Source organism: Lepus europaeus, chromosome 2, assembly GCF_033115175.1.
Source record: "Lepus europaeus isolate LE1 chromosome 2, mLepTim1.pri, whole genome shotgun sequence".
Taxonomy (NCBI): domain Eukaryota; kingdom Metazoa; phylum Chordata; class Mammalia; order Lagomorpha; family Leporidae; genus Lepus; species Lepus europaeus.
Window position 1 is genome coordinate 51,286,445 of NC_084828.1, and position 14,603 is coordinate 51,301,047.

Genomic DNA, 14,603 nt, shown 5'->3' on the forward strand with positions numbered 1-14,603 from the left:
TGATAACACAACCTATCAAAACCTGTGGGACACAGCAAAAGCAGTGCTAAGAGGAAAGTTTATAGCAGTTGGTGCCTACATCTAGAAGCTGGAAAGGAACCAAATTAACTCTCCATGCACCTCAAGGATTTAGAAAAACAGCAACAAATCAAGCCCAAATCCAGAAGGAGGAAAGAAATACTAAAGATCAGAGAAGAAATATACAGAATTGAAACAAACGAAAAAAAATACAAAAGATCAACAAAATCAGGAGCTGGTTCTTTGAAAAAATAAACAAAATCGATACACCATTGGCCCAACTAACCAAAAAAAGGAGAGAGAAGACCCAAATCTGTAAAATCAAAGATAGTAATGGAAATGTAACAACAGACACAACAGAAATAAAAAGAATCATCAGAAACCACTACAAAGAGATGTATGCTAACAAGTTGGGGAACCAGGAAGAAATGGATAGATTCCTGGACACATACAACCTTCCTAAACTGAACCGTGAAGATATAGAAAATCTAAACAGACCCATAACCATGGAAGAAATTGAATCAGTAATAAACACACTACCGAAAAAGAAGAGCCCAGGACCAGATGGCTTCACTGCCGAATTTTACCAGACATTTAGAGAACAACTAACCCCAGTACTTCTCAAGTTATTCAAAACAATTGGAAGGGAGGGAATCCTCCCAAATTCTTTCTACGAAGCCAATATCACCTTAATTCCTAAGCTTGGAGAAGACACAGCAGAGAAAGAAAACTACAGACCTATCTCACTGATGAACATAGATGCAAAAATACTCAATAAAATTCTGGCAAACTGAATCCAACTGCACATCAGAAAGATCATTCACCCGGACCAAGTGGGATTTATCCCTGGTATGCAGGGATGGTTCAATATTTGAAAGTCAATCAATGTAATACATCACATTAATAAATTGAGAACAAAAATCATATGATTATCTCAATAGATGCAGAGAAAGCATTTGACAAAATACAACACAATTTCACGATGAAAACCCTAAGCAAATTGGGGTTAGAAGGAACATTCCTCAACACAATTAGGGCAGTCTATGATAGACAAATGGCCAGCATCATATTGAATGGGGAAAAGTTGGAGGCATTTCCATTGAAAACTGGCACCAGACAGAGATGTCCACTCTCACCTTTGCTATTCAATATAGTCCTAGAAGTGTTAGCCAGGGCCATGAGGCAAGAAAAATAAATTAAAGGGATACAAATGGGAAAGGAGGAAGTTAAACTATCCCTATTAGCAGATGACATGATACTATATATAGGGGACCCAATAAATTCCTATAAGAGACTATTGGAACTCATAGAAGAGTTTGGTAAAATAGCAGGATACAAAGTCAAAGCTGAAAATCAACAGCCTTTGTATACACAGACAATGCTGTGGCTGAGGAAGAACTTCTAAAATCAGTCCCATTCACGGTAGCCACAAAAACAATAAATTACCTTGGAATAAATTTAACCAAGGATGTCAAAGACCTCTATGATGAAAATTACAAAACACTAAAGAGAGAAGTAGAAGACGACACAAAAAAATTGGAAAAACCTGCCTGCTCATGGATTGGAAGAATCAATATCATCAAAATGTCCATTCTCCCAAAAGCAGTTTACAAATTCAATGCAATACTAATCAAAATACCAAAGTCATTCTTCAAAGACCTAGAAAAAATGATGCTGAAATTCATGTGGAGAAACAGGAGACTGAGAATAGCTAAAGCAATCCTTTACAATAAAAACAAGCCTGGAAGCATCACAATTCCAGACTTCAAGATATACTGCAGGGCAGTTATAATCAAAACAGGCTGGTACTGGTACAAAAACAGATAGGTAGACCAATGGAACAGAATAGAAACACTGGAGATCAATCCAAACATCTGTAACCAACTCATATTCTACAAAGGACCTAAAACCAACCCCTGAAACAAGGACAGCCTCTTCAACAAATGGTGCTGGGAAAACTGGATGTCCACATGTCGAAGTATGAAGCAAGACCCCTATCTTACACCTTATACAAAAATCCAATCAACATGGATCAAAGAACTAGAGATGCACCATGACACCATGAAACTAATTGAGAGCACAGGGGAAACCCATCAAGATATTGGAACAGGCGAAGAATTCCTGGAGAAGATCCCAGAGGCATGGGTAATCAAAGATAAAATAAACGAATGGGATTACTTCAATTGAAAAGTTTCTTTACAGCAAAGGAAACAGGAAAGTAAAGAGGCAACCAACAGAATGGGAGACATTATTCGCAAACTACACAACAGATAAAGGATTAACAACTAGAATCTATAAAATGATCAAGAAACACTATAGAATCAAAACAAACAACCCATTAAAAAGATGGGCCAAGGACCTTAATAGACATTTTTCAAAAGAGGAAATCCAAATGGCCAACAAACACATGAAAAAATGCTCAGGATCCCTAGCCATCAGGGAAATGCAGATCAAAACCACAATGAAGTTTCACCTCACTCCAGTTAGATTGGCTTACATACAGAAATCAACCAACAACAGGTGCTGGCGAGGATGTGGGGAAAAAGGGACACTAACCCACTGTTGGTGGGAGTGCAAACTGGTAAAGCCACTATGGAAGACAGTTTGGAGAGTCCTCAGAAACCTGAATATAGCACTACCACAGGACCCAGCCATCCCACTCCTTGAAATTTACCCAAATGGAATTAAAGGGGAGAAAAAAAAGAGCCATTTGCACCTCAATATCTGTTGCAGCTCAATTCACAATAGCTAAGGCATGGAATCAACCTAAATGTCCATCAATGGATGACTGGATAAAGAAACTATGGGTACGTACACTATGGAACCCTATACAGCAGTAAAAAACCATGAAATCCGGGCATTTACAACAAAATGGAGGAATCTGGAAAATATCATGCTGAATGAAATAGTCCAAAAGGGAAAAATATCATATGTTCTCCCTGATCGATGGCAACTAAATGAGCATCTAAAATGATACCCATTGAAGTGAAATGGACACTATGAGAGACAATGACATGATCAGCCCTTGTCTAGACTGTTGAGGGACAACTTACTATTTTATTCCTTTTAATATTTTTGTTGTTGTTGTTGTTGCTCTGTTTTGTTCTACTTAATACCACTGGTTGAACTCTGTAATCAATACACAATCCTTCTTAGGCGTTTAAAATTTAAAGAATAGGGCCAACACCGCAGCTCAATAGGCTAATCCTCCGCCTTGCAGTGCGCCGGCACACCGGGTTCTAGTCCCGGTCGGGGCACCGATCCTGTCCCGCTTGCCCCTCTTCCAGGCCAGCTCTCTGCTGTGGCCAGGGAGTGCAGTGGAGGATGGCCCAAGTGCTTGGGCCCTGCACCCCATGGGAGACCAGGAGAAGCACCTGGCTCCTGCCATCGGATCAGCGCGGTGCGCCGGCCTCAGCGCGCCTACCGCGGCGGCCATTGGAGGGTGAACCAACGGCAAAAGGAAGACCTTTCTCTCTCTCTCTCTCTCACTGTCCACTCTGCCTATCAAAAAAAAAAATTGGTTGATTATTGAAGTTGGTGATGTGTATATAAGGATTCATTTTATTGTTTTCTCTCCTTTAAAAATTGTTTAATACGGGCCAGAATTGTGGTACAGTCGGTTAATATGTAATACTGGCATCCCGCTTTAGAGTAAAGTCTTGGCTGCTTCACTTCAAATCTGGCTTGTTGCTAATATATGTGAGAAGGCAGCAGAAGATGGCCCAAGTGCTTGGGTCACTATTTTCCATGTGGGAGACCAGGGGTTGAGTTCTTGTTTCCTGGCTTTCAGAATGGCCCAGCCTTGGCTAATGTAGCTATGGGAGAGTGAACCAGCACGTGGAAGACCTCTTTTTCTCTCTCCCTCTTTCTTTTTCACTCTGCCTTTCAAATAAATAAGTAAATCTTTTTAAAAAATACTTCGTCTTACTAAAGGTCCTCTGGGCTTAGCCTAACTGAATTTGCGTTTTCTTTGTAATGTCCTGCCAGACTTTGCCCTATAACCTTAGACTAAGTTAATTTATAGGATGTTAATTACTTTCTCTTTTTTTATTAAACTTTTATTTAATGAATATAAATTTCCAAAGTATAGCTTATGGGTTACAATGACTTCCCCCCTGCCATAACTTCCCTCCCGCCCTCAACCCTCCCCTTTCCCGCTCCCTTTCCCCTTCCATTCATGTAAAGATTCATTTTCAATTCTCTTTGTATACAGAAGATCAGTTTAGTATATATTAGGTAAAGATTTCAACATTTTGCCCATATAGCAACATAAAGTGAAAAAACTACCATTGGATTACTAATTATAGCATTAAATAGCAATGTACAGCACATTAAAGACAGAGATCCTACATAATTTTTTTTCAAATTAATTAATTTTCTATGCCATTTCCATTTTAACACCAGGTTGTTTTTTTTTCATTTCCAATTCTCTTTATATACAGAAGATCACTTCAGTATATAATTAGTAAAGACCTCATCAGTTTGTGCCCACACAGAAACGCAAAGTATAAAAATACTGTTTCAGTACTAGTTATAGCATCACTTGGCTTTAGACGACACATTAGGGACAGATCCCACATGGGGTGTAAGTACACAGTGACTCCTGTTGCTGATTTAACAATTTGACACTCCTGTTCATGGCGTCAGTAATCTCCCTAGGCTCTAGTCATGAGTTGCCAGGGCAACTTTCTTTTTTCTTTTTTTCTTTTTTGACAGGTAGAGTTAGAGACAGAGACAGAGAGAAAGGTCTTCCTTCCGTTGTTTCGGCCCCCAAATGGCCGCTGCTGTGCCGATCCGAAGCCAGGAGCCAGGTGCTTCTTCCTGGTCTCCCATGTGGGTGCAGGGGCCCAAGCACTTGGGCCATCCTCCACTGCCCTCCCAGGCCGCAGCAAAGAGCTGGACTGGAAGAGAGCAACCAGGACTAGAACCCAGCACTCTTTTCTTTTTTTAAAAGATTTATTTGGCAGTCAGAATTAGAGCAAGATAGAGAGACATCTTCCCATCTGCTAGTTCACTCCCAAAATGGCTACAGAGGCTTAGGCTGGGCCAGGTAGAAGCCGGGAGTCAGGAGCTTCTTGCTGGTCTCCTACATGGAGGCATAGGTCCCAGCTGCTTTCCCAGGCACATTAGCAGGACACTGGATCAGAAGTGTAGAAGCCAGGACTTGATGTGATTGTTGCCCTGCACCTCAATGCTGGCCCCAAAGATGTTAATTTCTAGGGTGTTAAATGGTCTCGTGTTGTAGAAGTTAACATAGTAGATTTTTATTTATATTTCTGCCTTTTTGACAAGACAGTGAATTGCTTTTGATGAAGGAAATAGTTTTTTTTTTCTATCTTTTAGTAGTAAGTGTACTATTTTTTATATGAAAATGTAGACTATCCTTTGAATATAGTAGACTTATTCAAAATTATTTCATATTTTACTGATTATATATCAGGCCATTTAATAGAATTAAAATATTGAAGCCTACTGTAACAGATTTTTTTAAATGGTAAAGAAGACTATATATGAAAATTGGGGAAAGGTTTTTAAAAATACGTTATTACAATTTTCAAACTGAGTGGTTTAGATATGAATTAAGTCGCAGGTCAGAGTACCTGGGTGTGAATCCCAGCACTAGTTCCTAACCCTGGCTTCCTGTTAATGCAGATCTGGTGAGGCAGCAGTAATGGCTCATGTAATTGAGTCTCTGCCAGTCACATGGTAGAGCTGGACTGAGTTCCTGGCTCCAGCTTCAGCCTGGCCCATTTCCAGGCATTATAGGTGTTTGGCATGTGAACCAGTGGATTAGAGTTCTTTCTGTCTGTTACTGTGTCTCTGTCACAATTGAATGCTTTTTATTATTTTTTTAAGTATTATTTAAAGTATACAAGTTTCATGTATTTCATATATATAAATTTAGGTACATAGCGATACTTCCCACCCTACCTTCCCTCCCACCCTTGTTCCAAACCTCCTTCCTCCTCCCTGTCCTATTCCCATTCTTAATTTTTACAAAGATATAGTTTCACTTTATTTTATGCTCATAAGTTGAACTCTACACTAAATAAAAAGTTCAACAAATAGTTTGAAGAAAAAACACTGTTCCTCAACCGAAAAGACAAGCACTGCAGTCATCGAATCTCAACATACCCATTTCACTCCAAAATTGTCCTTGATATTTCTATTATTCAATTATCTGTTTCATTTAGCATTGTTAAATACAAATCAGCATACTTTAAAAATTAATTTATAATAATGTCATGTATTTTATAATTGCTATTAGAATTACATGTTAATATTAAGTACATACATTTTAAAGTAATACCATTTGTTACAGCTAAAATTAATTTTTTAAAATTTTTTGTATTGAAAAACTCATACATTTTTTATCTGTTTAATTTCAGTTGTGTTACTTGATACAACAACTGTACTGGGAGAACTAGGGTGGAAAACATATCCATTAAATGGGGTAAGTTTAAATATCTTTTTAAAATTGTTATCCTTTTTAGGGATACTTGTTTAGGATTGCTTATAATAAAGGAAGAGTGAATTTCTGGCTGTATTTGGTATGAATTTTGGCATACAACTTAAACCTCATAAAAAAGATTAAATTCACTTAGAACCAGTAATCAATGGGAATTATATTTAAGCATCCTGTAATTGTTCTTTAATAATACGCTTTATAGAGGATAACATTGGAATACCTCACATATAAATATTTTCTTAAGAAATACACTTTTATATGTAAGTTCAAAACAGTTTTTTGTGTATATCTTAAACTTGGTAGCACCAATGAGTATCGTATATAAACTTTAGAATATCATATATGTATTGCACAAATGTTAACAATTTTATTTTTAATATAAAATATTAAGTCTAGTAAAGCAGCATGTGATTTTTGGACTTGTCAAAAAGATAAATTGTGATTAGACTTTTGTCAACTAGAAATAGTTGCTTTTGAAGGATTATAAATGTGTGATTTATATAGTTTTTCAGGTATTGACACTTAGCTATGATTGTGATTGAATTTTATATGGTTTTTATTTATATTTTGTGTAATTTTTCACATTGGAATGTGTTTCCACTTCTTTTATATGCCAATGAATAAAAAGGTTTGTGAAGTTTTTTACTTTGATTTTTTTTCTATCTAGATAAAATATTCAATAATAGAGTCAGATGTTTTCAGATATACTGGATTACCTTTATTTTTTCTTAGATACTGGATTTTTCTCATTTGTCACATCTTAGTTAATATTTTTACATCACATTTTCATTATATCTTCAAATGTAACTCTGAACGTAAAAGCTGTCTGAAGCATGTTTTATTCTTATAGAACTATCACATATTGTTGTTTGAATTTGAAATTTTTACATCATAGGTTATCCATTAAACATGTATTTTCAACCAGAAATCTTATGAAGAGTTAAATCATTCTCTTTGCTTAACAACCTGCTTGCTTCTTTAGATTTTTAAAAGTTTGCTGTGAGTTTATTTTTCTGGAATTTTCATTTTATTCATTTTATTTTGTTAGAATTCTCACCAAGTCATTTCTGAGAAATATATCTTAAAGTAAGTGTCTGCTTTATCTTTATTATCTTATATCTATTAAAATGAACAGACATCACTATCAAGTGTATTAAGTAGTCACATTTACCACAGTTACTTTTATGAAGTAAATGAAACATTTCTAGAATGCCATCCCAAGATATATATTTATGCAAAATAACTTGTAATCATTTAGCAATAATTAAGTAGTTTAAAAATCCTTTATTCTCCATTTCCTGAAAAAGAATAAAAAAGTTTTTGAGACATATTATCAGTGGTCTCACATGGACAAAGTCAAAACATCATGTAGGAACAAATGTGTTTGGCCCTTGCTTTACTGATTGTGTTGGGCTTGATCAGACTGCATTTCAAAGCCAGCTGGTAACAAGGAGATACAAGGACTTACCGAATCACATGTGCACTTGATGCTCTCATTCTTGTGATGATTTTTTCATGGATGTCATGAAGTAGGAATTTTTTTCTAGTGTTTTAGATTTGTTACGGCCAGAGGGAAAAATTATCAGAGAAATGTTACTTACCTCATAGTGTTCTATTTGCCAGATACTACAGTAAACATTTTCATTTTGTTTTCAAAATGGCATTTGGAGGTTATGTGTTGTTTGTATTTCCTGCTTGTAGAATCCCAGTATTTAAGATAGAAAGAGAAAAATGCCAGTAGTTATAAGCCAAATCAGGAATGATGGATTCTGATTCAAACTAACAAATTTCTAACTCTAAAGGCTTTGCTTTTTTTGTGTATCTTATTCTGTTTTTGCTGCTAAAACAGAATACCTAAGACTACATAATATATTTATGAAAGAAATTTATTTTTTACAGTTCTGGGGGCTAGGAAAATCCAAAATGGAGGTGTTGGTTTCTGGTGGGTAGAAGATAGAAGGGCAGGGCAGAAGGGGAGAACGAGTCTGGGGTGAGAGTGGGAGAGCAAGAGAAGGGTGAACTTGATCTTGAAAGTGCCTCCTACCTCAATAAATACCCATTCCCTCTAAAACGACCGTTATCTGTTCTTAAGGGTAGAGCTTTCTGTGATCTAATCACCATTGTTGCATTGTGCAGTAAATTTCTGACACATGAATGTGGTGAATCCTATCCATACCCCAGCACCATGGTACTGCTACCAGAGGAGCATTGCAAACCTCAGGGAAGGCCAGTTACTTAGGTGTGATATTTGTCTAATTGACTCAAACTTCTTTTCTCCACTTGAGAATTATCCTGCCTATCCTAAGTTGTACATTTCAGGTACCAAAGATTAGTGAGAGGAAGGAGAGAAAGAAGCAAGAAAAGAGAAGAATATAGTAGAAAATAAATATAAGAGAGTAAGGCAGAAAAGGAAAAGATGATTAAAATTTATGGAGCATTTACCACATGCTAGATTTTGTTCAAAGCACTTTACTCACCTCAGGCCCATAAGTTAAGTATAATTTATCTTCATTGATAGATAGGGACATTTAAGACTCAGGTACATTAAATAACTTTTACAAGGTCACAGAGTCTCAGAAATAGGACGGCAAGACTTCTAGGACAGCATATCCTAATATTAACACTTAATGAATGATCATTTCACAGACAGTTGCTTTTTGTTTCTTAAAGGAGTCTACTGTGTAAAGGTAAAAGCTGATGATCAGTACATAGAGACTAGAGGAAAAATAACACATGGATTCAGACATTAAAAGATAAACAGTTATATCACAGTTGTTATAGGCTTCATTTTTTTAGACTTTTAGAAATGAAAACAGAGCATATTAGTTTTCTGAAATATTTGTTTGTCACTTGTGTCAACACCTAAATGTATACTTTGTTTTATTTTAAACACTGTCCAGAATTCAGATTAAGAAACTTGTATTTTATGTTTCTCTGTTCCAAGTATTCTGTTACTCTGCTAAAGACAGATTTTTTTAATCCTCTAAATTTCAGATTGTAGAGAATTCTACCTAATCATAAGGCCAAAGAAAGACTCTTCAGATAGTTTTGAGCAATGTTTTATGAAAGCATAATTAAAGGTTAGATTAAATCTATTCAGAGAAAATTGAGAGTGAGAAGTGATGTATCAACTCTTTTTAATAAACTGTGAAGTATCATTTGGCCTTGAGGAGGAGGTAGAAGACGTTATTTAGGCAAATGGAACTGCTTGAGCCAAGGCACAAATTATTGAAAGAGTGCATTAAGTCTAAGTGTTGAGAATCATTTTTGCTGGAGTGGAGGAATGCAGAGGGATTTAAAACTGTAATCATATGATATGGCATATTGTTTTCACATAGATAGCTTATCATTTGATGTTTTAGTTGGTCTAGATAGTGCATCGCTCAGTTCTAGTAGGTAAAAGTAAAAAGGAAAGCTTTCCCACTTCACTTAAGCAAATGAACATTACTGAAGCTTTCTTTTGTTTACAATGATAATATAGATTATTAGAAATGAAGACCCTATGGAAAATTGGAATAAATATATGTGACAAAATATAGATGACATGGCATTATTGATATATTGAGAATAGAATGAAATTGAATAATTATATTTGTATAGATGATGAAGCCTGGTCTCAGAAGAGATTGAATGCATCAGAGAATTTAGGAACCAGTGGTTGTAATTCTTAACTTTTGCTCTCTCTGTCTAATGTCAAGAATTTTATGTCTACATATTTCAAAACTCTTAACAACTTTATCCTATAAGGATCCCCTCCATCTTTTACCTGTCAGCATAATACACTTAGATAATAAAATTGTGATGATCTAGCGAAGAAGCTAATATAGTGCCTTGGTAATCATTGGAGGAATATATATGAATAAAAATGTTTTGTATTATAGTCTAAAAGTTCTAAGTGAATATCAAAGAAATGTTTTCATAAACAGTAAGTGTGGGCATTTTCTGTGGCTGTGAAAAACTGATCAGTGGTTATTCTTGAACCTTACTTTATTCAGAACTATCTCATTTCAATTTTGAAAATCTGGAAAAGAGGCATTTCGTCTTTAAGAAAGCTGCTATGTTAATGCTAATTAGAAGAGAAAAAGGAAAGATACTGCTCAGGCCACAACTTTGCTCAAAAGAAGAATTTTTAAAATAAGTATCTCCTGGGTTAATTATTCTAAGCTGAAAATGTAAAAGAAAAAAATTTTTTTGAAATGTTATCATGTTTATATCTTTCCTTTGATTATTTGATTTATTTAAGCCAATATATAACATTGTAAATTAAAAGGAAATACAACTACAATAATAGAACTTTTAGTTAAATTTAATATTCAAAATATTTATACTCACCAATGGGCCCTATTCAATATTGCACAGCAATATATATGTCATATTGAGGCATCCTGTCTTAGTAGTAACTCTAATAAAAACAGCTATTAGTGAGAAAAATGAAAGGTTTTTCAACCCTATCTTATTTTCTTTGAGCTTGAAGAAATGTTTTATACTTATTATTTAATAACTATTATGTTTAAAAAAATTATACTTTAATTGAAAAGATAAGTGACTTGTTTGAGTAGCCACATACTGGTGATTAAGAGTACTTATACCTGAATAAAATGTAGCACAATAATAAAAGTTTTCTAAGATACTATTTTATACCTAAAATTATGTATACTTAACGTTGATTGAAATAACTTGATTTTCAAGTACTCTATGAACTCATATTAATTGAGAAATTCATCATTCACTTTTATTTTTAGTAATATTTTGAGCTTCCAATGAAATATTTTCTTGTGATATTTTTTTCTATGCTTTTGTCTACTAAGAGATAGTTAACTTTTAAAAGCCCATATTTAATGTATACATGGTAAATCAGATCTTTGTGACTCAGTTGTACTGGATGTAGAAATAGGCATTTAACATGCAAAATCAGATTATTTCCTTTTCAACAATGGTGTATACTTTAATTAAAAATTAAGAAAAATGGAGTGTTAATAGAAAACACAGGCTATTATTATGATGTACTTTAATAATGTAAATTAGAGATAGGAAACTTTGTATTTCTGAGTTGTAAAATACTGGTTTTAAATATCATATTATCGATTTTTTTGCATGGTGTGACTTAGATGATCATTAGGGTTTGAACCATGCAAGATCATATAAAATATGTGATCTCAAACCAATAGATGTCTGTCACTTTCTCCAGTCTCATATACATATGTATTTATGGAAGTAACTTTCATGATTATGGAGGACAAGAAGACCCATGATCTGCTACCTGAATGCTAGGAAACTAAGGAAGCACTTGGCTCCTGGCTTCGGATCAGCACGGTGCAACGGCTGCAGTGGCCATTAGAGGGTGAACCAAAGGAAAAGGAAGACCTTTCTCTCTGTCTCTCTCCCTCACTGTCCACTCTGTCAAAAAAATAAAAATTAAAAAAAAAAAGAAGCATAGGCTATAATTAAATGGTATAGGAAGATATCTTATTCAATAAAACGGAGCCCATAATTTCCTAATATAGTTGTTTCAAAAATGAAAAATCAGGTCAAATGCATTATAACATATAATGGAATATGTCCTAATGAATCATTTTTACTTTTAAATGGTGATTTCCATATTTATTTATAAAGAATATTATAGTATGAGACTTTAGTATTACAGTTTTATTCATCATGTAATACACTGAAATTATCCAAAATTACCATGTATATATGTATGATTTCTGAAAATATAAACTTTAGTGGTAATCTTTGTCAAAAAGGAATTGTTATTGTTTTCTTTTTTTTTTTTTTTTTTATTAGACAGGCAGAGTTAGACAGTGAGAGAGAGAGACAGAGAGAAAGGTCGTCCTTCCGTTGGTTCACCCCCAGAATGGCCACTATGCTGGTGCCCAGCCAGGAGCCAGGTGCCTTTCTTGATCTCCCACGCAGGTGCAGGTGCCCAAGCACCTGGGCCATCCTCCACCACCTTCCCAGGCCACAGCAGAGAGCTGGACTGGAAGAGGAGCAACCAGGACTAGAAGCTGGTGCCCATATGGGATGCTGGCGCTGCAGACGAAGGATTAGCCAAGTGAGCCATGGTTCTGGCCCCTGTTATTGTTTTCAAAATGGATAGCTAAAATTTTTTCTAATAAACTTCACAGCATTTGTGATGGTGTTCTAAATATCCATCATGTTAGTTTCAATTAAATTGTTTTATATTTGCAAAAAAAGCATTAGCATTTACGAATTAATCATTAATTTTGTAAATGTACAGTTATTTAATACTAATATCTATTAGACATAAGGCCTACCCACCTCTCCCCTTATATCAGGATTACCTATGATAAAATATAAACTATGTAAATAGTTCATAATGTACATTTTAGGGAATAATGACAAAGATAGTCTGTATATGTGCAGTTTCTTCTGAATATTAGTTGGATCTATGGGCACAGAAGCCATGGAAATAGTTGGCTGATTGTATGTTTTGATTATATATTACTAAATTAGCCTTACAGCCAAGAATTACCAAGGTAGATATTGAAGGTAATAACCTTAGATGTTGGACTCTAGCATGATAACAGCCCCCATAAAAGCTGCAGAATTGGAATTAACCAGGATTCGAGAGGCCAGCTTATTCAGCTTCAAGTGTTCCCTGAAAGTAATCATAAGAAATGAAAGGAGGGCCGGCGCTGTGGCTCACTAGGCTAATCCTCCACCTGCGGTGCCGGCACCCTGGGTTCTAGTCCCAGTCGGGGCGCTGGATTCTGTCCCCGTTTCTCCTCTTCCAGGCCAGCTCTCTGCTGTGGCCCGGGAGTGCAGTGGAGGATGGCCCAAGTGCTTGGGCCCTGCACCCACATAGGAGACCAGGAGAAGCACCTGGCTCCTGGCTTTAGATCAGCCCGGTGCGCCGGCTGCAGCACACCAGCCGCAGCGACCATTAGAAAGTGAACCAATGGCAAAGGAAGACCTCCCTCCCTCCCTCCCTCCCTCCCTCCCTCTCTCTCTCTCTCTCTCTCTCTCTCTCTCTCTCTCTCTCTGTCTCACTGTGCACTCTGCCTGTCAAAAAAAAAAAAAGAAAGAAAGAAAGAAAGAAAGAAAGAAAGAGAGAGAAAGAAAGAAAAGAGATCTGGGATACTCAAGGAAGGGACACATGAAAAAGACATAATACTTAATTGCTTTTGTTTGCTGACTCAAAAATACGATAAAGGAGCAACCTAATGGTCTACACAAAAAGAAAACAATGTACAACGTTTGTACTTATTAGTGACTGGAGGAACACTGGAAATCTAGAGTTTGATTCTTAAGACAACTTGTTTATGGGACTCATGATTACCTGGAGAGCTCCTGGTGGCCTCTCTGAGGAAGCAGAAACCAACACACGGCAGTTCAGGAGAGCGGGCCATGTGTGTTCACAGAAGGTGACTACAGAGGTTGCCCTCTCCTACACTCCTGTTCTCTTTATGCAGATCCAAGTTTCTAACCACTGTCATTTTTTTTCTCTCTGAAGGACTTCTTCTAACATTTCTTACATGGAAGGTCTGCTAGTAACAAATTCTTTCAACTTTCGTTTGACAAAGTCTTTATTTCTCCTTAACTGTTGGAGGATAATTTCACAGCATACAGAATTCTATGTAGGTAGATTTTTCTCTCTCAACACTTTTAGTATTCCACCCCACATTCTTCTTGCTTATATGGTTTCAATGAAAATTCAGATGTTGTTGTTATTATCTTTTCTCTTCTGTAGGTAAAATGTTTTATTCCTCTGGCTCTTTCAAGTGTTTTTTTTCTGATGTTCTGAAGTTTGAATATGACATGCCTAAGTTTAGTTTATTCTGACATTTTTCTGCTTTGTGTTCCCTGAGCTTCCTAGATCTATGGTTTGGAGTCTGACATTAATTTAGGGGAAATTAGTAGTAAGTATTGCTTCAAATATTTCTTTTCTATCTCTTTTTTCTCATTCTGATATTTCCATTACACACGTTAACCTTTTATAATTGCCCCATAGTTTTTGAATAATCTGCTGTAGATTTTTAATCTTTCCCCCCTCTTTGTTAGTGTTGGAATTTTCTTTATTTTTTAAGCTGTTGTTTTTTGATTTAATTTACATTATCTTTAAATTTTAATGGCTCTACTAAATAAAGCATTCAAA

General features: G+C 35.7%; 1 protein-coding gene across 1 annotated transcript in view; it reads left to right on the forward strand.

The window, feature by feature from the left end:
* EPHA6 (EPH receptor A6) overlaps window positions 1-14,603 on the forward strand; it is a 1,087,270-nt gene that overhangs the window by 132,759 nt on the left and 939,908 nt on the right. The window contains exon 2 of the mRNA XM_062206703.1: window positions 6,408-6,472. Coding sequence (XP_062062687.1) covers window positions 6,408-6,472 — 65 coding nt within the window. The remainder of the gene's footprint in view (window positions 1-6,407; window positions 6,473-14,603) is intronic.